Source organism: Capricornis sumatraensis, chromosome 13 (assembly GCF_032405125.1).
Source record: "Capricornis sumatraensis isolate serow.1 chromosome 13, serow.2, whole genome shotgun sequence".
NCBI lineage: Eukaryota > Metazoa > Chordata > Mammalia > Artiodactyla > Bovidae > Capricornis > Capricornis sumatraensis.
In genome coordinates this window covers 20737481-20761537 of record NC_091081.1, presented here as the reverse complement: position 1 = coordinate 20761537, position 24057 = coordinate 20737481, and the positions used below count along the sequence as shown (strand labels likewise).

The 24057-nt window shown below is 43.9% G+C and overlaps 1 protein-coding gene across 1 annotated transcript in view; it reads left to right on the top strand.

Moving 5' to 3' along the window:
* The first annotated feature begins 9256 nt into the window (after positions 1 to 9256).
* SLC35F1 (solute carrier family 35 member F1) overlaps positions 9257 to 24057 on the top strand; it is a 407884-nt gene continuing 393083 nt past the window's right edge. Inside the window, exon 1 of the mRNA XM_068985430.1 lies at positions 9257 to 9420. Within this exon, the coding sequence (XP_068841531.1) occupies positions 9257 to 9420 (164 nt within the window). The remainder of the gene's footprint in view (positions 9421 to 24057) is intronic.

Sequence of the window (24057 nt, the reverse complement as noted above, 5' to 3'; positions counted from 1 at the left end):
ATACTGGAGTGGGTAGCCTTTCCCTTCTCCAGGGGATCTTCCCAACCCAGGGATCGAACCCAGGTCTCCCACGTTGCAGGTGGATTCTTTGCCAGCTGAGCCACAGGGGAAGCCCATCTAGATTCATCATTTTCAACCACAGAGTTTGTCAGATATCCCTGGCTCAACTCTGCTCTTGAGCACTTCCTCAGACACAGTTGGGTAATACTCCATTCCAATCCCTTTTCAGATGTTTAGCGGGCTTTCTTCTACTGCAGCTCTGCTGAACGGACTTGAGTCTTCTCCTTACTCTGTCTTCTGACTTTCTAACACTCTGAATAAATCACATATGCAAGAACTGCAGTCCCCATGCAGGCTGTCCTCAGCAATGCCTGACACCCTTACCTTAGGGCTTTATGAGAACTGATCCTCCACATATATCAACCTCTGATCCCTTCCTTCTTTGTGCCGGTTGTTTTCTGGGAGTATCTATCCCTGAGAAACAATAGAAAGAGCTTCTGAGGGAGAGTGAGGTGAAGAAGAGACTGACTTCTCAAGAAGCATCACTCACAGGGCAGATGGGAAGTTGCCAGGTTTTCCGATGGATGTTTTTCTGACCCAGTGGTTAAACAGTGGGGAGTAGTAAAGCTGTCTCACTCCCTACTATCATGTGGGTATCATACGGCTCCTCTGTATAGTTAGTTTGATCTGTTGTACAATTAGAGGAAATGCCTCTCAAATCTGAGCATCAACTGAGTATTATTTTGGGTTGCAGCCTCAGAAATCTATATATCCCTTTATGGTTCTTTATAAATGTTTTTTGTGGAAATTTGGAGAGATCATGTTAGAACTGAAACAAAAAGGTCCAAGAATTATTCATATACAAGTTATATTTCAAGTGTTTTCAAGGGCCTTTTACCAAATATGACATATACTCAAGTATGAGTCCAACTATTACTAGTATTCATACATTTCAAATTTTGATAATGTGATTCTCTAATTCAGAGGCATAGTTTCCAGCTTTGACTTTGACCGTTGTCTGTATTGGAACTCTGGTTCCCCTACCTCCATTTCAAATCCTTCTAGTCCACAAGGAGGTGTGAAGAGTTTCAGTGGTATGTTGTCAAATCTGCCTGCTGCCTTGAGGCTCTCTGTTTGCTGTTGGACCATTATTTCCAATGATGGTGGTGGCCTTGACTTGACTTTCAGAGCTTGTCTGGAGCCTTACTGATGGCAGCCATAATTTCCTCATTGATGACTGCACTTGGGCTTCCCTTGTGGCTCAGCTGGTAAAGAATCCGTCTGCAATGCGAGAGACCTGGGCTTGATCCGTGGGTTGGGAAGATCCCCTGGAGAAGAGAAAGGCTACCCAGATCTTAGAGTGCTTCTATATTCATTTAGATTTAAGCTCTTTGAATGTGGGAAGCCTACAGACCGCATGGACACTCTGGTGTCTGATGCAGAGGTGACATCTGATGGCTGTTGGTTTATTGATTACCAGGAAGGTAGGAGGTTGTCATGTGTGAAGTGGCAGACTTGCAGACTGGGAAACTGAATCTCAGCTTCACATGTCGTTATGCTATGAACGGAGAAGGACTTTCCGTATGTTTCACATGTATTTTTTGGTATTTTCTATGTTTGTAGCCACTAATTCCTATGTGCTGTCTCATTTCATTTACTTTTTACTGAAGACATAATTATTACATTTTTCACTGACAGAAGAATTCAGATTCAGAAGTGATTCTAAGGTCACAGTAAAGAGAACAACAATAACACTCATGAAATTCCAAGAATTTTAGGAATTGCGAGCCATGAAAACCAAATATATAAAAAATGTATTTATTATAAATCACAATGTCACAGCCATTCACTGAATTCGTGAAGTTATTTCAGGAGAAAGATACTGAATTCAGTTTAGTATTTTGGGTTCTAAATGTTTGTGGGATAAAAAAGTAAAGATAGTAGGCAGTAATCTGGAGAAGGATTTGTTCTGAAAAATCATGTCAAAATGATTTGAAAGTCATTTCCTATAGATGATAATTGAAGCCATAAAAACATATGAGACTGCCTAAGGAGAGGTTGTGCAGCAACCAGTTACTGAATTATTTTAAGATATATGGCTATCGTTGTGTGGGGGATGGCTTATAACTCAGAAAGCTTGTGATTTTGTAAGTAACCTCAGGGAAGAAGTCTAGAGACTGAGGCTTGAGGAATTCTGACATTTGATGGCTGGATACGGGAGAATGAGTTTATAGAAGAGACTAGAAGGGAGCTACTAGGTTAGAATTCGGAGAAGGCAATGGCAACCCACTGCAGCAAGTACTGTTGCCTGGAGAATCCCAGGGACGGGGGAGCCTGGTGGGCTGCCGTCTATGGGGTCGCACAGAGTCGGACATGACTGAAGTGACTTAGCAGCTTAGCAGGTTAGAATTAAACCAGGAACATGTGGGTAATGATGGCATTCACTGGGAAATCTAATTTTATACAGAAGGAATTAGTATCATCAAAGGCTAAGGTGAGGACTAAAACCTGTGCTGAGTTTCACAACACGGAAATCATTGATAATCTCAGTGAAAGTTCCTATGTGAAGTAACTGGACAGAAGCCAGACTGATTAAGGAGTGAAGGAAAAGTGAGAAAGCTGGGGTAATGAATCAATGAGTTCAACAGTCTGGCTGTGAGGGGATGATGAGAAATGGGAAGGTGATGAAGAATCTACAGAAGGTAACTTTTTTAAGACTGAAGAGGCTTAAGTATGTTTGAGTATCTGCAGGACAAGGAAGATGTCATACATAGGAGGGAGAAGAGACAATTGATGGATAATATAACTGAGAAGGGATGATAGAATAACGTTTCTTCTCAGAGAACACACCAAAAAAGTTTGGTTGGGAAGTCAAAGAGTAAAATAGCTGGAGAAAGAGTGTCAGAGGTAAAGCTAGTGGCTTTTGTGTTTGATTTCTAAATGACCTTTAATCCCAGGTATTTAGCCTTAACCAATCATGGTCATATCACTCTTTTTGCCTTAATAGTCTAGGACTGGTAGGTGGCCTCGTCATGGTCAATAACATGTAGGAGAGACCTGCTTATGGATTTCTGGAAGACATGGTGCCTTTCTTATCTGGATGTTGGTATATTTGGATCTGACACCCAGAAATGCAGTCTCTGGCAACACTGAAGGAACCAAGTTAAGGGCAGAACCAACTCACTGAGGCTGGTAGAGAAAGATGGATAGAATCTAGTTCCATAGTAATATCTTTGAGACGTTGTATTAACTGATTCTGGCTCCTGCCCAACTCTTGTATAAAGAGAACGTTATACTATCCAGTACATTTCCTGTTGTGGGAGCCGGTTTGAATCAAGGGTTTCAGCTACTAGCAGTTGGATATGTTCTAACAGGATGGTAGGACCAGCTGCTGTCCGGACAGCACCGACCTTGGAGTACTAGCTGGCTTCTAAGACTAGATAACACTCGAATTTTGAGATCCCACAGAAATCTGTGAGCCTTACACTGGTTCCACATAGAACACTGATGCTGTTTGTTGTTGTTTCTGAGCTGAATACACCTCAGTGCAGGGTGACAGAGACATTCTTTTAGGACTGAATCAATATACAAGGGACTAGTGCTCACAGAGTCTCATGACCTTGCAAAGTCAGCCCTAACTAAATTATCCTGGAGAAACATTGACCTTTAGCAGGGTTTTGGGCCTCTGTAAAGTTTATTACCAAGTAGAGAATATGGCAGGCTCCACTGTGAGTCACAAAATAAAAAACTGGAGTTAAATACAAAATTAGGAGCTCACTTGGGTTTCTGAGTAAACAAAAATATCACAAATAGGCTTTTGTATTTACGGGGAAAAATAAGTTAAAATGCTTTAAAATAAAAAAGAATTTATAGATAAAAGAAAAGTTGTTATTGAGTTGGAGGTAGGCTATTTGTCTTTTCACTATTTGACAATTTAATGTTGAAAAATACCTGATATGAGATAACTTATTTCCATTGACTTTAACAACTCACTCATGTTCATAACCTTAAAGGGTAAAGACAAATCTACTGTATCCAATTGAATGGATAAACTAAACCATGTTTAACTTCTGATTTGCCAAGTTAAAAAAAATGTTTACCATCTTCCTACCTTCCCTACTTTGCTGTCAAAGGATATTAACTAGAAGATGATGTCTCACCATTTATTAATATTCTATCATGTTATGTCAACCTTATAGACAAGAAATTGTTGAATTGTAGCTGAATTAATCTATTGGGAAATTGAAGGTTTATCAATGAGGAAAGGATAGATCTCTCTGGAGAATGGAAGCACAATTAGCAAATTAATGAATCTGCCTGTAGATTTACTGTGATGATTATTTGTTAGCTTAACTAAGAAATTGTTGCCGCTCTTGGTAGAGTCCCCTTCTTTCCCCTGTTAGCTGCATTTGCTCAGGCAGGTGTGTTGACAACTCCAAGAATTCAGTGGAGGAAAAACAATGTCAGGGTTATACTTCTGTATTTCTCCCTACTATTTTTTTTTAGAAAAAAATGTTTATTTTTGTCAAATTTATATCTGCACATTGTTCATTTCTTTTTATTCTATTTATAATTGAAGGGTAATTACAGTATTGTGTTTGGTTTCTGCCATACATCAACATGGATCGGTCATAGTACACATTTTCAAGATTCAATCCCACAAGGTTTGCTAAGCAAAAACCTTGGTTTTTTCCCTTCCACCATTTTCCCCCTTCACTGAAAGCAATCACTTTCCACTGTCTTAGTTGATTCTCTTATTGATTGATTTCTCACTATGGAATCTGTGGGTTTAGCTTTCTGTTTTCCTGTCCGTAAATATACATAAGCATCATTCCATTCTCTCATCAATCAGGTTTAGTTATAAATTTAACTAGATCAAGAGGCACTGTTTGCACTGTTATGGCTCAGTAAACACTATTCGGAGTTTAGACAATTAATGAACTATGATTACATTTCACCTCCTGCCTGAACAACTCTTGGTTATCACTGGAGTTCTTAAGTACCATTTAAAAATTTTTATTTTTTACTTGCTGTTAAGTTCTACCCATTCTTTTCCCTTTACCCTCTCCACAAATTTTCCACCAGTTTGCTTTCTTCTCTCTTGCATGAATTCAATTACGTGAATGAAACTCTGAACCTCTATCATTTGAGATGCCATGTATTTAGTAGCATGTGTTGAGTAGATTCAGCCAGACTTAGGAGAGAAAGAAAAGAGCGACATAACAGCGCAAGGAAAGTAGATGGGCACTGGGCATTTGCAGCAGCACAAGCACTTCCAGACAACTGTTGAGCAATTTGGGGAGAATCATCAGTTACTTTTGGAGCATGACTTTGAAGTTTTTGTCTGATAAACACACAAGTGTGGTCTATGCTAAACAGATGGGTCAAAATGCCTGGTGATTCTGAGGTCTGAATCACAGACGAAATTCTACGCTTTCTTACATGAGTGGAAGTGTCTTCAAAATCAGCGATGTTAGAGAAGGTGTAGCTGAGTCAACTTGTGCTTCCTAAAGGAATTCAGCAGTCTAGTATGTGGGCTTGCCTGGTGGCCCAGTGGTAAAGAATCTGCCTGCCAATATAAGACACGTGGGTTCAATCCCTGAGTCAGGAAGATTCCCTGGTGAAGGTAATAGCAATCCACTTCAGTATTTTTGCCTGGGAAAATCCATGGACAGAGAAGCCTGGGGGATACAGTCTATGGGGTCACAAAAGAAGCAGGCATGACTTAGTGACTAAACAACAGTGTGTGTGGCTTAAGTGAGGCTCAGAAGATGTAAGTGAAGAATGGAATGAAAATTTTGCAATAGTGATGTGCCACTAACCACAACTGGTCAGAGAGGTAAACTGAGCAATCAAGTATGACCCTGACATCCATGTGCCAGCACTGAAAACCTACATACATCCCCAGCCAACAGACCTCATTCCTCTTCTGTTTGTTTACAGCTCAGAGGATAGATTTTGAGGCCAAGGAGGCAGCAGGGAAAAGGGAAATAGGCCTTTCCACATCTTTTCTGTTTAATTCCATTTAGATACATCACTTGACCTTTGCGCTTTTGGTACCTGTTTCTGTCTCTCAAATGCAATTCAGCTCCTCTTTAAGAAATGCTTATGAAATGCAGAATTGGAGGATAAGAAGGGGAGCTGACATTGTATCCCCTTTACCATAAAGAATAATAAAAACACAAGGCTGAGGCTTCTTTGTGGTCTTTATAGTGAGACTGAAATCCTACATTTCTCATCCTGCTCCTTCCCGTCTTGGTTTTCTCCCATTCTGACTCGCTGGAGATTAAGATCATTTGCATTCAGCAGTCTCCTGAGGGGAATGACCAGGCACAAACGCTGACATTAGAGTGCAGACACAGCACTGAGTTGTGAGGGGCCAAAAACAGTCAAAGGGAAGCAAGCCAAATGTGAAGGAAGAGGGCACGGAAGCAACCAGTCATTCTAGGCAGACACCTGAAATGACCATAAATGTTGTTTTAATGCAGAGACTCCAGCCACGATTTGCTGTTTTAGCTGAAGTGCGTTTCATTCACGTCTCCTACACTTGGTGGGTCTTCCAAGGGCAAACTCATTATGAACTATTAGAATCTTAAAGCCCATTAAGTTACAAACCCTGGTCCTATTTGTAACAATTCTTCAGAGTGTCCGAGGTGGAAAAAATCTGAGAATGAAAGGCTGTTGAGACAGAACCGGACAGTGTGTTCACTTTAAAAGGGGGAAATGTTCTAATTTGAGTTAATTTTAGTAGAAAAAGACCTTAGGGATATTTCAGGCGGGAACTGGAAGTTACATAAATTGAAATGTAGATTGGAGAGCTTTTTTAGATGACTGTTTCCTCAAATGTTCCATGGTTTTTAAAAAGGGCTCCCAATATATTGTTAAAGGAATGGAAACTTACATTTTAACAACAACAACAAAAAAGAATCTCATCTTCTTTTTATCCTCTTCTTTTCTGTTTCCCCTCTGTTAATCAGATAGTTAATTCCTTTTTTCAAAAAATTAACTTTTTAACTTTTAAACTATTTATTTTGTATTGGGGTATAACTGATTAGCAAACAATGCTATGATAGTTTCAGGTAAACAGCAAAGGGACTCAGCCATACATATACATGTATCCTTTCTCCCCCAAACTCCTTTCCCATCCAATCTGCCACAGAACACTGAGCAGAGTTCCATGTGCTATACTGTGGGTCCTTGTTGGTTACCCATTTTAAATATAGCAGTGTGTACACGTTCATCCCAAACTCCCTAACTATCTCTTCCCCCCCCCACTCCTCCCAACCATAATCTCGTTTTCAAAGTCTGTGACTCTGTTATGTACATAAACATTTGCATCATTTTTTTCCACTCCGCATATAAAGGATGTCATACAATATTTTGCCTTCTCTGTCTGACTTCACTCAGTATGGCACTCTAATTCATTACTTTCTTGCGTGTTGCTTTCTCCACAACCCCCTTTTCTGTGGCAAATCCTATCACCAGTATTTTTTATTTGCTGGTTTTCAGTGCATTTGGCAGTGGTGGTATCAGCATATGTCTCCAGAGACACGAAAAGTGAGTGTTAGTTGCTCAGTCCTGTCCCACTCTACAACCCCGTAGACTGTAGCCTGCTAGGTTCCTCTCTCCACGGGATTCTCTAGGCAAGAATACCTGAGTGGGTAGACATTCCCTTCTCCAGGGGATCTTCCTAACCCAAGGATCGAACCTGGGTCTATCTAGGGCAAATAATTCCAAATACTGCATGAAATGGAAAAAAATTTAATGTGTATCATTTTTCACTGTAGAATCTCTATCCAGGGAATCTAGATAAAGTAAAATGTGAAAAATCTCTCTTTCTTAAGGAGTCCACTATTAAATGGGACCTGGATCAAGAGGTCTAAGAGGTGCTTGGGACAGTTAATCAGTTTCCTTTGGAGGCAATATGGTGTGCAGGTGTAAGACTTCCGAGCCAGGTATACAGGGGTTCTCCCTCGGAGAGTGGAGATCCGAGGTGGAGCACCGCAACCCGCCACCAAAGAAGTTGTCAGGGTCCCCTGCTGGGTGGTTCCCCTCATTTAACTCTTACAGCTCCACGGGGAGAGAGACACAAAGTAGCCTCGTAGCCCAAAGGAGTCTGTGTCTCAGAATTCAAGTAAATGGCTTAGAGAGTCTCTGCTAATAAGTTTCAGAGGCACGAAAGGAACTCAAATCTGCCTACATTTCTCTCACCGCGCTATGAAACCGAGACTCTGAGTTGGTCCGCTAGGCTTTTTTCCAGTTCCCAGAATGATCGTGAGACGTTGTTTCTCCTCCAGCTTCCTCTAGGCCCGTTATGGTGACTGTAGGTGTATTGTTTAGGATATCCACTCGAGTTTGGGTTTGTAATCGGGGCGGCATGCTTCTCAGCATCCTGTCGCTGTCCCGGGAAGGTGGTGCTAGTTTCTGGGGCGTCTCGGCAGGAGCGGGGATTCCCCGCCAACTAAAGAGGAGGATCTATTCTTAACCTCACAGGCCGGGAACCCGCTCTCCACCTCCCTGCTCCCCCTCCCCTTCCCAGCCTAAACAAACAAAAAAAAAAAAACAACAAAACCCGAACAATCGGCGCCTCGGGTGGTGCCTCGGGTGGAAGGGGACCGGGAGCACCAGGGCATCGAGGCACCTCGGGAGCGCCCTCTGGCGAGAACAGAGCGCGCGTGCCCCGCCCGGCCCCCCTTCCCCGCCGCCGCTGCGCCCCCGCCCGGCTCTCCGGGTTCACTCTCGGTCTCTCACTCCGAGAGACACAGACGGCAGCTTTCCGAGCGAGCCGGGGAACTGGCTGAGGCGGCGCCAGCACCACTGTCGCCGCTCGCCCCGAGCCAACCTGGGCACCGGGAGAAAAGGCGAGGCCGGAGCCCCATCCTGTCTCTCCGCGGGGATCTCCTGAGCTGACCGGCCGCTCGGCGCCTCCGCGCGACACCCTCCACGGCCACTTCGCGGGGCGTGCCGCGACTTGGCGGACGCAGCTGGGGAAGCGCCGGGGCGGGAGGCGGCGGCGGCGGCGGAGCCAGAGTGCGCGCCCTAGGACTGGAGAGGAGTGAGCCGTGGGCTGGGCGGCGGCGGCGGCGGCGGCGGCCGTAGCCGCGGGGGCCTCCCCCGCCTCGCTGGTTGGCCGGCAGCACCGCCTCCCCGGGCCGCGGCCGCCCGGCCGGGTCCTCCGCGCGTTCCCGGGCCCGGAGCCGGCGCGCGATGCGCCCGGCCGCGTTCTGATCGCCGCCGCTCCGCCGCCTCCGCCGCGATGATCCCCCCCGAGCCGCAGCCGCACCAGCCGCCGCCGCCAGCCCCGCCGAACCATGTGGTGACCACCATCGAGAACCTGCCGGCCGAGGGCAGCGGCGGCGGAAACCTGTCTGCCTCCTCCCGGGCCGGCGTGCGCCAGAGGATCCGCAAAGTGCTGAACAGGTGAGCGGGGGCGGGGGCGCGGGGCAGGGGACCCCCTCCGTCTCCCGGGGGGCCCCGAGGCCCTTTGGGACGGACGGAGTCGCGGCGGGGAGACCGGGGAGGGCGGAGGACGACGCGCCCCGCGCTGGCGGCGAGGCCGCGCGGCAGCTTTGTCCCGGAGCGGGGAGCCGCGGAGCGCCCGGGCGCCGGCTGGTCCGAGGCGGGAGTTCGGGGAGAGGCGGGGTTGTGCCTGCCGGGTTGCGGTTGTCCGCGCTCACACCCTCGCACACGCGTGTCGCCTCAATTCCCTTTGCCACCCGGGCCCCAGCTTTGCGCTCCGGGGCAGAGAGAGGAGCCGGGGGTGACCGGGAAGGCGCGGGGTTGCGGGGATGGCGTGGAAGTCGCCGGCCTCGCGTCCGCCGAGAGGTCTCGCACCCCCTCGCAGGGAGATGGGGTCACGGCGGCAGCAGCCCCCGCGGGCGGTCGAGGGGACCCACTTCTGCCGCCCGGTGGTCCAGTTGCTGCTCCGACTCTCCCTGGCCGGGAGCGGGGAAGGGGAGACAGAGGCCTGGGTCAGACCCAGGCAAAGTGCACAAATGTTGCGGGAAGAGGGTGAGGAGGGAGGCTCCGAGTGTTGCAAAGCCGGAGGAAGCGAACGCTGGCGGCCGGCTCCAGTGCTGGAATCTGCGCAGTGGATGGAGCCAGGGAGGCGTTCAGAATGAGAACCCGGGTTGATGTGAAATGGGGCCCCTCTGGCGCCCTTGAGTCGGCTGTGACGCGAAAGGGACTTTTTCTATTAAAGTAACTTGACACGGTTGAAGAACTGACTCGTAAAATTCAAATAGAGGACTGATTTTGTGTGTTTTTATTTGGGTACCTGTGTGCCTTTCCATGCATCTGTTGGGAATAACTCAGAAGGTTGCTCTGTTCATACAGGTTTTTGTAGGGCGCTATTGTGGGTAGCTGAGAGTCCCACAAGGGATTCACCTCGAGCCCTCTGGGGCTGGAAGCGCTAGGGGGAACACAAAATACGTACAGAAATAGAAACCTGAAAAGCTCCGTATTTTCCGAGTATCGTGTAATTTAGTTATATGAAATCCCAAACCATTCAAGAGTCCCTTGTGAAGACAAGGTATATTAGCTTGTGGGTACTTCTGTGTGTTTCCATTTATTATCAAAGGAGAAGAAATTCACTCTGAAATGAGACAAGAGATGGTGATAGAAACTCAAGTCTTTACTTTCCTCTGATTGGTAGCTTAGGATAACACCTTCCAAAATACTATATTTAAAAGATAATGACCAGAATAAATCAAGAAGATGCTGGCTCAGTACATATTAGGCGGGCTTCCTAGTCTTTATGAATATCTGTGATTTTTTTTTTTTTAATCATAAATGCCTTGGCATTGGATGTTTAAAATTTTATGCAGAATATGTTAATTATTAATTTCCCTCATCAAACTGGGGAAAAAACCTGGTGCTACAGTTCATTTATCGTTGCTTGATTATAAGTTATTATTGATTCTGTGCAGGTTATTTCATGGCATTTCATGAATCTTAGAGTCCAGAATAACAAGATCACTGAGGCAGGAGCTGAGGGGATTTGGTTTGTCATCATTCCTCCGCTGCTGACTTGCCATGTGGCTTGGGGCAGAGTTGTTCATCTTGGTCCCTGGTTTTGTCACTTATAGAATGTGTTTTATACTTGTCTTACCTTTCTTATCATAGTTTTGAGAAATAGATGGGGTAATACAGAAGAAAAGACTTGGGAAAGTATAAAGCTTTACACGAATTAGTTCAGCAGAATTCTGTTATCTAAGGGAGGGTGGTGGGAACATCATAAGCTAGTGAATTGAAGTCATGGGACATTGTGGGGAATGTTGCGTTTTATTAGCTTTCAGTGATTTATGACGAGTTTCATAGAGGAGGAACTTAGACTGAAAGGTTGAGTCCATGACATTCCATGGCTCGTACATCTGTGACTGGAACCCTAGGATTATAGCCTCTAGACTTCAACTGAAATATTTGGTTGTCTTTCAGTGTTTTGCAAAATTTTCCGTGTGATATTTGGCATTAAATAATGGTTTTTCCATATCCTTAAAGGATAAGAAAATATTTCTTTTGAGAAGGCGCACCTTTGGTAAGGAGACTAAAAAAAAAAAATCAGTATAGGTATAAAAATCCTGGTAGATTAATTTCATTAGCATGCTGATGGGCCTGACTTTTGCTGCATGGTTGTGACAACAGGTGACAGCATTAGTTGTAACTGCTGAATGGTTGAGCTCTAAATAAAAGAGCATGGAGTGGGGAGTGGAGTTTTTGAGATTCTGTGCCAGCACTTCAGTGTGGCTCCCCTCTGGTTTGAACCCTCCAGGTGTGTTGGACTAGTCCAGTAATGGCTTTAAGGCTGGCCCATGGGGTGCCATATCACAGGTATCCTTGTTCATTTTTCTAAAAGCTAAAGATCACTTTTTCCTCCTTTTTCTTCTTTTCCTCTTCTTTCCTTAACATTTGTATTTCCCTCACTTGTCTTGCCCTATCAACTAATTGTCTTCTGGACTTGGTTTCCTTTTATCTAACCCTGGCCTGCAGCAGCTTAGCTGCTAGCAGAAAGTAAGGTTACAAATCTGGAAGCTTAGAGCCAATATGAAAAATATCCCTCCAGCTTCTGGCATGGAGATGTACTGCTGGCAGCGTTCTATTGCTGTGAGCTGGCCAGTTGAATGTCTTCAGTGACTGAGAGGGGCATTGCACCCCTGTTAGTTACTCTGAGCATCCCACTGGGCCAGAGAGGTGGTGCCGAGAGACTGAGGATGATGTTCTGGGATGAGGAGGGTCAAAGTGTGAGCATTGCAAGCTGGCAAGCCTGGAGAACTGCCTGCCACTGGTCACAGCCTGTAATAATAGCTACCTGCCAACCCAGAGGTGGAGAAGGCAATGGCACCCCACTCTAGTACTCTTGCCTGGAAAATCCCATGGACGGAGGAGCCTGGTAGGCTGAAGTCCATGGGGTCGCTAAGAGTCATGACTGAGCGACTTCACTTTCACTTTTCACTTTCATGCATTGGAGAAGGAAATGGCAACCCACTCCAGTATTCTTGCCTAGAGAATCCCAGGAATGGGGGAGCCTGGTGGGCTGCTGTCTCTGGGGTCGCACAGAGTCGGACACGACTGAAGCGACTTAGCAGCAGCAGCAGCAGCCAACCCAGAGGAGGAAATGCAAACACATACGTTACCTATATCCTGTCTACCTAGGGACAGGTAAAGAGAGAAGTACCAATTAATAATTAAAGGTACTTGCTCTCAAGAATCTTAGAAGGAAAATGCAGTGTTACCTTAATGCAGTCTGCCTTGCATTGTCCTGCACCATTTTATTTTCACAGTGTAGCTCCAAGTCCTTTTCCCCTTTCATTAAAGGCTTGTAGAGTTGGATTGTTACCTTTCGTATATGACAAATAGATTGCCTCACTGATTGACTGCTGTGCTGTGTTGTGCTTAGTTGCTCAGTCATGTCTGCCTCTTTGTGACCCCATGGACTGTAGTCCGCCAGGCTCCTCTGTCCATGGAATTCTCCAGGCAAGAACACTAGGGTGGGTTGCCATACCCTCCTCCAGGGGATTTCCCAACCCAGGGATCAAACCCAGGTATCCCCCATTGCAGGCAGATTCTTTACAATCTGAGCCACTAGGGAAGCCCCCACTGTTGGCTACTCCCTGTGAAACATTAGAGTAGACTATAATAGTATCCATGATTTTGGTGAAAGAGGAGGTGCTAGATAATTTTTTTTAACCAATTAATGGAATATGTCCTAATAAAAATTGCTTCTATCAATGCAAAAAATACCAAATGATTTAGATGCTGATATAATTGTTACTTCTTTAATTCCCAAATATTTAGGATAATATCTTGGTTCAAAGAAGAAAAAAATTATGGCAAACCCCTATTCACATGTTTCTTGAGTGTGGAATAACATTTACTACCCTGCTACAGGCAAGCAAGGTATGACAAAAAAGAAAATACTTGAAGGGCAACAACTGATGACCCTCTCACAGAAACTATTGATCTAGTAGATTTCTTAGGAATATATGAGTAGATACCAACCTAGGTAGTATCTGAAGATTTTCTCCTCTAAAATTATTTCTTAATAAAATGTTTGTGAAAAATGAGTGATGGCTTGTTTTATGTTTTGCTTGTGTGTGGTTTTATCTTTCCCCACTTGAATATTATTTTCAGATCTTAATAATAATCACCATGACTTTCCAGTTTTGACCCATTTTCTCTCCAATAAGAGATGAATTGGGTAGTCTCAAGTTATGAAGGGATTCCTGCCTTTTTAAGTCTTGTGGTGGGGATGTTTAATCATTAGAATGGAACCATGCGTGTGACTCTGGGTTATCCATTCATCTGATTAAAAACTAACTGGTTTCTAAGTTATATTTTGATATATTTCATTAATTTTCAAATATGTGAAACTTTTTTGAAATATAAAGAGCATTAAAGGATACATGGAAGAGTTGGTAGCAAGCCTACATAGAATTGACATCCACATGGGGAGTTACCATATGTGATGGAATAGTATGTATATATAGCTTTTCTGTGTTATTAAATAAAGTGGAGAGAACATGGTGAACCAACGGAGTGCCTGCCAAGAACAGGGTTATGCTTGTCCTGTTAAGTACAGTTGATGAAAACATCTATTATCTCTTCAGTTCAGTTCAGTTCATTCATTCAGTCGTGTCTGACTCTGCGACCCCATGAATTGCAGCATGCCAGGCCTCACTGTCCATCACCAACTCCCGGAGTTCACTCAAACTCACATCCATCGAGTCCGTGATGCCATCCGGCCATCTCATCCTCTGTTGTCCTCTTTTTCCTCCTGCCCACAATCCCTCCCAGCATCAGAGTCTTTTCCAATGAGTCAACTCTTTGGATGAGGTGGCCAAAGTACTGGAGTTTCAGCTTTAGCATTATTCCTTCCAAAGAACACCCAGGGCTGATCTCCTTTAGAATGGACTTGTTGGATCTCCTTGCAGTCCAAGGAGTCTTCTCAAGAGTCTTCTCCAACACCACAGTATTATCTCTTAGGTGATCTTTATTTATCAAATGGTTTTTATTAAAAAATTGATAGAGAGGTTCCTCCTCAAGCTGCTTCTCCTAACAGATGTCAGAATGAAAGGGGAAGACCAACCAGTATTGAGGATAATTGATACAAAGTATTCCAAATGGAACAGGATGGTGTGATTAAAAACAGACATTTCTGAGATCAGTAGTAAACACAAGATGTCTGAAGGACAATTTATTTTTAACTAAAGGACAATATTATAAAAATAAAAGATCAGTGTATTTTTTTTTGCACAGAGCTTGGAAAAATGAATATTCATATTAGAGGAATTTTGGTTTACCCTTGATGAAGACGGTGCATTTCCAAGGAAGTAATGTGGAAGGACTGATGCTAAAGCTGAAACTCCAGTACTTTGGCCACCTCATGAGAAGAGTTGACTCATTGGAAAAGACTCTGATGCTAGGAGGGATTGGGGGCAGGAGGAGAAGGGGAAGACAGAGGATGAGATGGCTGGATGGCATCACGGACTTGATGAACGTGAGTCTGAGTGAACTCCGGGAGTTGGTGATGGACAGGGAGGCCTGGCGTGCTGTGATTCATGGGGTCGCAGAGTCGGACACAACTGAGCGACTGAACTGAACTGACTGTGGAAGGAAATGGACCTATCTTCATGTAATTTTTCTGTGACCTTTTACTTTCTCAAGATATTTCAGTGTCACAGGAATATAATAAGAGATGTCTGTTTTTACTGTACACTGCTATAGATGTAGATGATATAGCAAATTGACTCGACTGCCCAAATAGTTCTAAGTTACTTAATGCAAGAGCTTACTTGGCTTGTTTAATTGTGGCTTTAATTAATGGCTTATTTAATCGCCATTTCTCATAAAAGCAGCATGCAGCATGCAGAAGTACTACCACCAAGTTTTGGTTTAGCTTTCTCATTTGAGTTCAGGCCAGTGAGCATTCACTGTACCTTGTTCAAACACATTAATTCTTGATTATGTTTCTAAAAATGTATACTTAGGAAGTCAAACTCCAATAAACACCTGGAAAAATACCCCATACCATTTGGTATATTTCTTGACGTAAGCATCTATAAGTACACACTCATTTATTCTTTTATTAAGGGCCAAAACCACTTGACATAAAATTGACCATCTTAACCACTTTTAAGTGTACAGTACAGTAGTCCTAGCTGATGGGTATTATTATGCAGCTGATCTCTAGAAATTTTTCTCCTTGCAAAACTGAAAATCTGCATCTGTTAAACAATAGCTCCTCTTTCCCCTTCCCCACTGACCCTGGCAACCGCCATTCTACTTTCTGTTTCTACGAGTTTGGTTATTTTATTAATAGATACCTCATATAAATGGAATCATGCAGTGTTTGTATTTTGTGACTGGCTTATTTTATTTAGCATAATGGTCTCAAGGTTCATCCACGTTATCACAAGAGGCAGGATTTCCTAAGGCTAAATAATATCTATGTATCTGTATCTCTATATCTGTCTATATCACACTTTTTAAATTCACTTGTTGAGGGACATTTAAGTTGCTTCTATTCTTGGCTATTGTGAATAAAGCTGCTGTGAAAATGAATGTGCAAATGTCTCCTCAAAATCTTTTTTTCAAAAATTTAAGTTACATACCCAGGAGTTGGATTGCTAAATTTCTGTTTTTATTTTTTTAACATTTTGAGAAACCTCCATACCATTTTTCATAACAATGGTACCATTTTGCATTTTCCAGTGTCTGCGCATCCTGCCAACACTGTGTTTGTTTGTTTTTGATAGTGGCCATCCTAATGGGTGTTAAGTGATACCTCACTGTGTTTTGATTTTCCTTAATAATCACTGATGTTGAGCTTCTTTTCATGAAGTTGTTGGCTATTTGTGTATCTTCTTTGAAGAAATGTCTGTTCAAGTTGTTGTTCAGTCACCAGGTCACGTCCGACTCTTTGTGATCCTATGGACTGCCCCACACCAGGCTTCCCTGTCCCTCACTATCTCCTAGAGTTTGCCCAAGTTCATGTCCATTGAATCGATGATGCCATCCAACCATCTCATTCTCCGTCGCCCTCTTCTCCTTCTGCCTTCAGTCTTACTCAGCATCAGGGTCTTCTCCAATGAGTCAGCCGTTTGCATCAGGTAGCCAAAATAATAGATCGTCAGCTTTGGCATCAATCCTTCCAAAGAGTATTTGGGGTTGATTTCCTTTAAGATTGACTGGTTTGATCTTCTTGCTTTCCAAGGGACTCTCAGGGGTCTTCTCCAGCATCACAATTCAAAAGCATCAATTCTTCGATGCTCTGCCTTCCTTATTGTTCAGCTCTCACATCCACACATGACTACTGGAAAGACCATAACCTTGACTATATGGACCTTTGTCAGCCAAGTGATGTTTATGCTTTTTTAGCACACTGTGTTTGTCATAATGTCTATTCAAGTACTTTGCTCATTTTTAAATTGGATTTTATTGTTGCTGTTGAGTTGTAGGATTTCTTTATATATTCTGGATATTAACCCATTATCAAATATATGATTTGCAAATATTTTCTTCCATTCCATTCATTGCCTTCTCACTCTGTTAATTATATGTACATTTATTTGTCCTTAATCACTTGCTGTGTGTTGAGGCATTTTCTGGGGGACACATACATAGCAAAACATTATTCTTAGCTTGAAGGACCTCAAAATCTAACTGGGAAGCTTGGCATAGGTACTGCTGTTGAGAGTGAATGATTGTAATCTGTAATCTGAATTCTTATATTTAATGCTTAATTGTATGCTTCCAAATGTCTAGATGCTAGAATCATAGAAATAAGTTGTCCTGTATGTGATCCATATTGAACTTATTCTGTTTTATACAGGTACTAGCTGAATGCACGAAAGTTGAGAAAAATTTCCCAGAAAATGGCAAGTGAAACACTGAAATCAATGTCTTAGAAAATGTTTTCTTAGAAGAATGATATGTCTCAATCAGTGACTACATGAACGTGATTTAAATATACTATTACTAAAATTTTAAAAATACTGTTTTCTATTGGATTAAAATTTTGAACACTATCTCAGGAAAATTTACCTTTGTAACTGTGATGATTAAAAAGTACCTTACATACCATTTTGCAAGTTCTGATATTATGAACCATCAATTCCTGCCATTTTAAACAAATTAATTAGAGAAAAACCATCAATTCCTGCCATTTTAAACAAATTAATTAGGGAAACTTAGTACAGCTGAAAATGCATTTAAAGGAGGTTAAAAGCCAAATCATGCTAATTGTATTCAGATTCAGAGTGGTAGGGCTCCAATTCCTAATAATTCCTGGCTTAGAGTTAGTATAAGGTTCTGATCCATTGTGTAAACAAATACTTCACTGCATTCTCTTTTTTCTTATCCATCCATTCATTCATTCAATCAGTCCATCATTTATGTAATGAGTCTCTATTAAATGCTTACTATATACTGAGTACTGCTGGATCACAGTGATGAACCAGACAGGTGTGGACTGAAGTGGACTCCTGAGTGCATTGCTCGAGTTTCTGTTATTACTCTTCCAATATTATCCATCAAGTGGACAATTTAAGTAAAGTAGAAATAAAGACAACATACATCTTTTCTCAAAATGATTAGATTTTTCAAGCTGATCTAACAGAGATTGTTTTTTAACAGTCCTATAATTTAGCTGTTTCCCCTGTAGGAAAACTACTCAAAAGGGAGACTGAACCCATAATAAAATTACTTGAAGTATACAAAGAGTCAGAGGCAGATCTTTCTTGATGAACACAATAAAATTTGTTTCACTTATGACTTAAAAGAAAAAAAAAAGACAGGAAAAAAAAAAAAAAGACAGGCCTTAATGTTCATCTACTTTCAAAGTGTTAGAAGGAAAAGGAGAAGAGACTTGGATCTCATTCTGCCATTTCAGGGCGAACCTATCCAGGTCATTGCCAGTATAACCCAAGAAAATAGAGTTTCCTAGAAATAATAACATTCTCACAGTGCATACACAGCTTTGAGGGAGCTTGGGCATATGTTCGTGCATTGCGAGGTAAGAGAAACGTAAAATATGACAAAAACACGAGGATGAGTTAGAAGTACTAGATTGCTTTACTAAAGAATTTGATATAATCTATGAGAGTGTTTGAATGAGCATGTAGATAGTGGCTCAAGATCTTAAATTTTTACATTATAAAGCATACATTTTATATTATGAAATTTTACACATTATTCTCAAAATCATCTTTTTATAGGTATGGAAACCAATCTTTATGGTCATGCAACTAAGTGCTTTTATAAGACTACAGAGGAAGGAGAGACTAGGCTGGAGACAGGGCAGGAGGCTTCAGGGTTGGCATTTGTCTTGGCTTGGAAAGATGGTGTCTAAGGTTGGGGGGATATAACAAAATATCATAGACTGGGTAGTTTAAACACAGACGTTTATTTCTTACAGTTCTTGGAGGCTGAAATGTCTGAGGTCAGAGTGCTGGCGTATTGTGTGTCTGGTGAGGGCCTTCTTGACTTGCAGACAGCTGTCTTCTTGTATCCACATATGGTGGAGGGGGGTGGGGGGAGAAAGAGAGGGAGAGAAGGAGAGAGGGAGAGAGGGAGAGATCCTTTCTCTTCTTATAAGGATGCTAATTTCATCATGGGGACTTCACCCTCATGACCTCATCTAAATCTGATTACCTCCTGAAGGTTGCGCCTCCAAATACCATCATACCAGGGAGTTGAGCTTTAACACCTAAATTTTGAGGGAACATAAACATTTGATCATAGCAGATGGGTAAGATAGGAACTTGTGCAAGAAGGGGGTTGATGGAAAGGATGAACCAAATAGAGAGTAAAGAGGTTGGAGGAGGATTAAGTGTTCATTTTGACAATATTATGTATAGGTAAAAAGGCAGTAAAGTAAGGCTAGAATTGTAGGATGGAGTCAGGCAATGGAAATCATTATACACTCCTATAGGAGTGTATAAAGGACTTTATTCTCTAGATTCTTGAATAGAGAAAGGACTTAATCAGATATGTGCCTGAATGTGATATTCTGGGTAAAGTCTGTAGGATAGAGGGACAGGGGATGGGCTAGGGTTTGGGGATTCAGTTGGGTGTCTACTGTAGCCATTTAGAGAAGTGGAGATAGCAGTCTAAATGGGATGGAGACAGAAGTGCTGTGATTTGAATTTACCAGACAGGCACAGTGTCATGTGGGCCAGGGTCAGAGAGAGGAAAATTAGATCAGATTATTTTTGAGAAAGTACTCAACAGGGCCTGCAACATAGTGAGTGTTTAATACTTGTTTGTTGAAAGGTTATAAACTTGCTACAAGGAAAGCATCTGCTCACTAGGGCAGAAGAGACCTAGTGTTACCCTGAACTAGAGAGTCAGCCTGAGGGCTGCAGCCAGCTACTTAGAGTGTGGTCCACAGACCTGTGCTGATTCACAGACTGTTTAACCAGATTGTGTCATCTGTGTAACCAGATGAGGACACAGATCAGGAGTATGCATTTCGAAATATCTATAGCTACTTGACAGATTACTTTTATGTCTTTTCTTCTAATATTAAAATACTGAGTCATGTATTTTCATTTTTTTGTTTTTGCCATTTTATTTTTCTAGCAGTCGACTTTTTGAACTGCACTTTTCAAAAGAATTGTCTTCAGTGAATTGAAAAAAAGAACCGATATTCTGTAGTAGATCATTTGAGAAGCACTGGTTCCAGCTCAGTATCCAAGAGGGAGCAACATCGAGTCTGGATTCTGGAAGTACGTCTCATCGTGGGGCAGGGTAGCATCTTAGGGTGATGCTTGTCATGGCCCTGGAAATCCGTGTATCCCAGCTGGTGATGAGGAGGCAGCAGGTTGGGCCTGAGAATAGTTGCGTCAAGTATCAAGGACTCCACCCAGTCACCTAAAAGGGACCCCCTGGAATGGGGAAACTATTTACAGATGAAAAGGGGTACAGTGCAGCATCCCAATTCTGTGAAATAGGATACAAGTGGACAGTGCTACTTTTCAGAGACCCTGAAGTTAAAGAGAGCAGGTTCTAGGCCTGAGTGACAGAAGGGAGGGTCAGGGTTACACGGGGCCTCAGCAGGAGTGGCAGGACCACTGGCATGGCTCTGCTTCAGGCTCTGAGGGGCACAGAGTAGGAACAGAGAGAACCTCGGGGGCCAGACAAGCACAGCGGCAGCTGGTGGTGCCAGTGGAAGTCTGGATGGCATGGTTTGGGGAGGGATTGTGAGGTGGGGGTTTCTAAACAGAACTTTTGAGAAGCTCTGCTCTGACTAGGAGCCGAGTAAATGAAGAGTCTGTTCATAGCGGACATCATGCAAAAGGTCTGTGTGCTGATGATATGATACAGTGGAGGGGGAAACATGGGGAAGGAGGGGAATGGAGGAAGGAGGAAGGCTTGGGAGGACTCAGATGGTAGCAGCCAAGGTGCGGGGGAGGGGGTGGGCTTTGAGAAACCAGGACACTCCGTGGTCCAGGAGAGGAGAGGGAGAGCAGAGGTATCAATGAAGATAATTGGGTGGATTTGGTGGTGGGAATAAAAGCTGATTCCTGTCTTGTGGCTTTTTTTTGGTTGTTGTTGTTGTTTTAATTAATTAATTTATTTTTATTTGAAGGATAATTGGTTTACAATGTTGGTTTGATTTCTGCCGTCCATCACCATGAATTAGCCATAGGTGTGCCTATATCTCCTCCCTCTTGAACCTCCCTTCCACCTCCCATCCTTTCCCTGGCCTCTAGGTTGTTACAGCGCCCCAGTTTGAGTTTCCTGAGTCATACAGCAAATTTCCATGGGCTCTCTATGGAGGCTTTTCTTTTTCTGTGAACTTTGAGCTCATCCTACCAATTCAGACCGAAGGTACTGGGTGGTGAGGAAGGGGTATAGGGCATTTGTACAGAGGCAAGTGGGAAGCAGTCATTTCGGAGAGTCAGAAAGGAGACATAGTAGAGACACAGAGTGGGATCTAAGGATTTATGTGCATATTTCACATCTGTGGTGGGGGAGGGGTGAGGAGTGTGATGGATGGGAAGAAGCTACTGTTGTTTAGAGTGTGTCTTGGAAAGGGTTAACTTGGAAACAAACACAGGTACCTCGGAGGAACCATCACTCCGAGAGGCTCGATCAGACGGGAGGACAGATGCCTGGGCCCTGGTGACAGCTATGAAGAAGTCAGGGTATTAATGCAGGGCATAGTTAGAGGAGCTGGAGAGGATTGGGGGCTTGTTTATATTTGGGAGTGGGGTGTGTGTGAGAGAGAAGAGGGGTTAAACATCCCTTGGAGATTCTGCGGGCCCCTGGACTGATGACGTCCCCTTCAGAATGTGAAATATCAGACGTTCTGTCCCAGGGAACTGACCTTCATGGGTTTTTTTTGGGGGGGAGGGGTGGCCTCAAAATTCTCATTTGTAAACTGGTTAAAGTAATCCCAGCCCTCCATTTCCCATTGCATTTGGGGAAGTTTTAAATGAAATAACATCTGGGAGAGGGCTGGGAAAGCTGCCAAGCGCTATGCATCTGTTATCTTGGTCATAAAATTGGATGGGGAACCCGGCTTCTCGTGGCCTCGCGCCGTCCCAGCCCGGGATGAATGCTGGTGGGCGCCCTCCGCACGCGGAGGACTTGGAGATGCAGGCGCTGCTGGCTCGGGGGTTTTCCTCCCGAGCCTGGTCGAGAGTCTGAAGTAGAACCCACCCATCCATGAATGAGGCACAAATCTGTTTACTTCAATGTATTCCTTTTTTGTTTTTGTTTTTGAAAGCTAGATAGATTTAAAACACTTTTGCCTTTATTTTAAGAAAAGTTCTTCTAGGGGAAGACTGACTTGGCCAGAAGGCATCTGTCTTGCCGTCTGATCGCGCCTCTCAGAGTGATGGTTTCTTCGGAGGTACCTGTGTTTGTTAAGGAGAGTCTGACAGCCTTCAGGAAAGGGTTAGTGCCTCTTGAACCAGGGAGATTTCACAATGAGCGTGCGCCTAAAAGGCTCCATAGAGCCCGGCAGTGGGACGGACAGAGCGGCTCAGAGGGAAGGGACAGAGCAGCTTTAATGTGCTAATGAGGGAAAGCCCAGATGCCCGCGGATCAGAGGAGCTCTTTGTGACACGCGGATGGCTGGAGGCTCTGTGCTTATCTGGATCCTGCCGCAGGCAGGAGAAACATTGTGCCCTCACACAGGGGCCCTTTCCTCCAGAGATAGCCCTCCACACGGCTCCCAAGGGACTGGGTGCTGAGGGGCTGCAGAAGGTCCCAGGGTGAGGTGAGGACTGGAAAGCAGGGAGGCTGGGGGTGCGGGACGCGTAAGTGGGGAGGATGGAGGATGGGAAGAGGGAGCACTATCCTAAGGGTGTGTGGAGTCAGAAAATTAGGAAAGACCTTTGTGTTACTCGCTCAGCCCTGTCTGACTCTTTGCAACCAATGGACTGTAACCTGCCAAGCTCCTCTGTCCGTGGGGATTCTCCAGGCAAGAATACTGGAGTGGGTTGCCATTCCCTTCTCCAGAGGATCTTCCTGACCTAGAGATCGAACTGCATTGCAGGTGGATTCTTTATCATCTGAGCCACTAGGGAAGCCAGGAACAACCTTTACAGCATCGCAGAATGAACTGTTGTCCCTCCAGTGCTGCCGAGCGTGATGAGTGGCAACGTTCAAGCCAGTCTAGAAGGTGGTGATCTGTCCTTGAAAATAGCGCAGGTCGGTTTTCATCTTACTACTTATGTAGTAAGTCTGAAACACCACAAAACCTAAGCAAATCCAAACTGCCATCAGCCAGTGAGTGCTGGGATGAATTTCACCTTCTGATTATTCCATTCAGTGATGGCGAGTGGGGAGGAGTCAGGAGTAGGATCAGGGACCTTGTCCTAGAGCTGAGTTTGCATAGGAGGACATAGTATTTACAAAGATCATGTGTTTACTTGTACTGACCTATCTGCTGATGGAGAGATTGGGTAGCCAAAGCACACCTAGGTTTCCTACTGTTTCTGGAAGTACGAGTTCCCAGAGAAAATCAACAAATGAAGCCTTCAGTCCATGGTGCCTTGACCTTCTCTTTATCTCTCACTTTTCATTTCTGAATCTTTCTGGGAATATGTAAATACTTAAATATAATATCACATAGATGTGTGTGTATTTATGTTAAGTTGCTTCAGTCATGTCCAACTCTTTGCGATCCCTTGGACTGTATAGCCTGTCAGGCTCCTCTGTCCATGGGAGTCTCCAGGCAAGAATACTGGAGTGGGTTGCTGTGCCCTCCTCCAGGGGATCTTTTTGACCCAGCCATCGAAGCCTGACTCTTTATGTCTCCTGCATTGGCAGGCAGTTTTTTTGTTTTTTTTTTTTTTACCACTAGTGCCATGTGGGAATCCCCATCTATTATGTATGTATATGTATATTATTTCCCAAATAATGTGGGATCCCCAGGTGGCTCAGTGGTAAAGAATCCACCTGCCAATGCAGAAGACATGGCTTTGATCCCTGGGTGGGTAAGATCCCCTAGAGAAGGAAGTGGCAGCCCACTGCAGTACTCTAGCCTGGGAAAATCCCATGGACAGAGGAGCCTGGCGGGCTACAGTCCATGGGTTGCAAAGAATC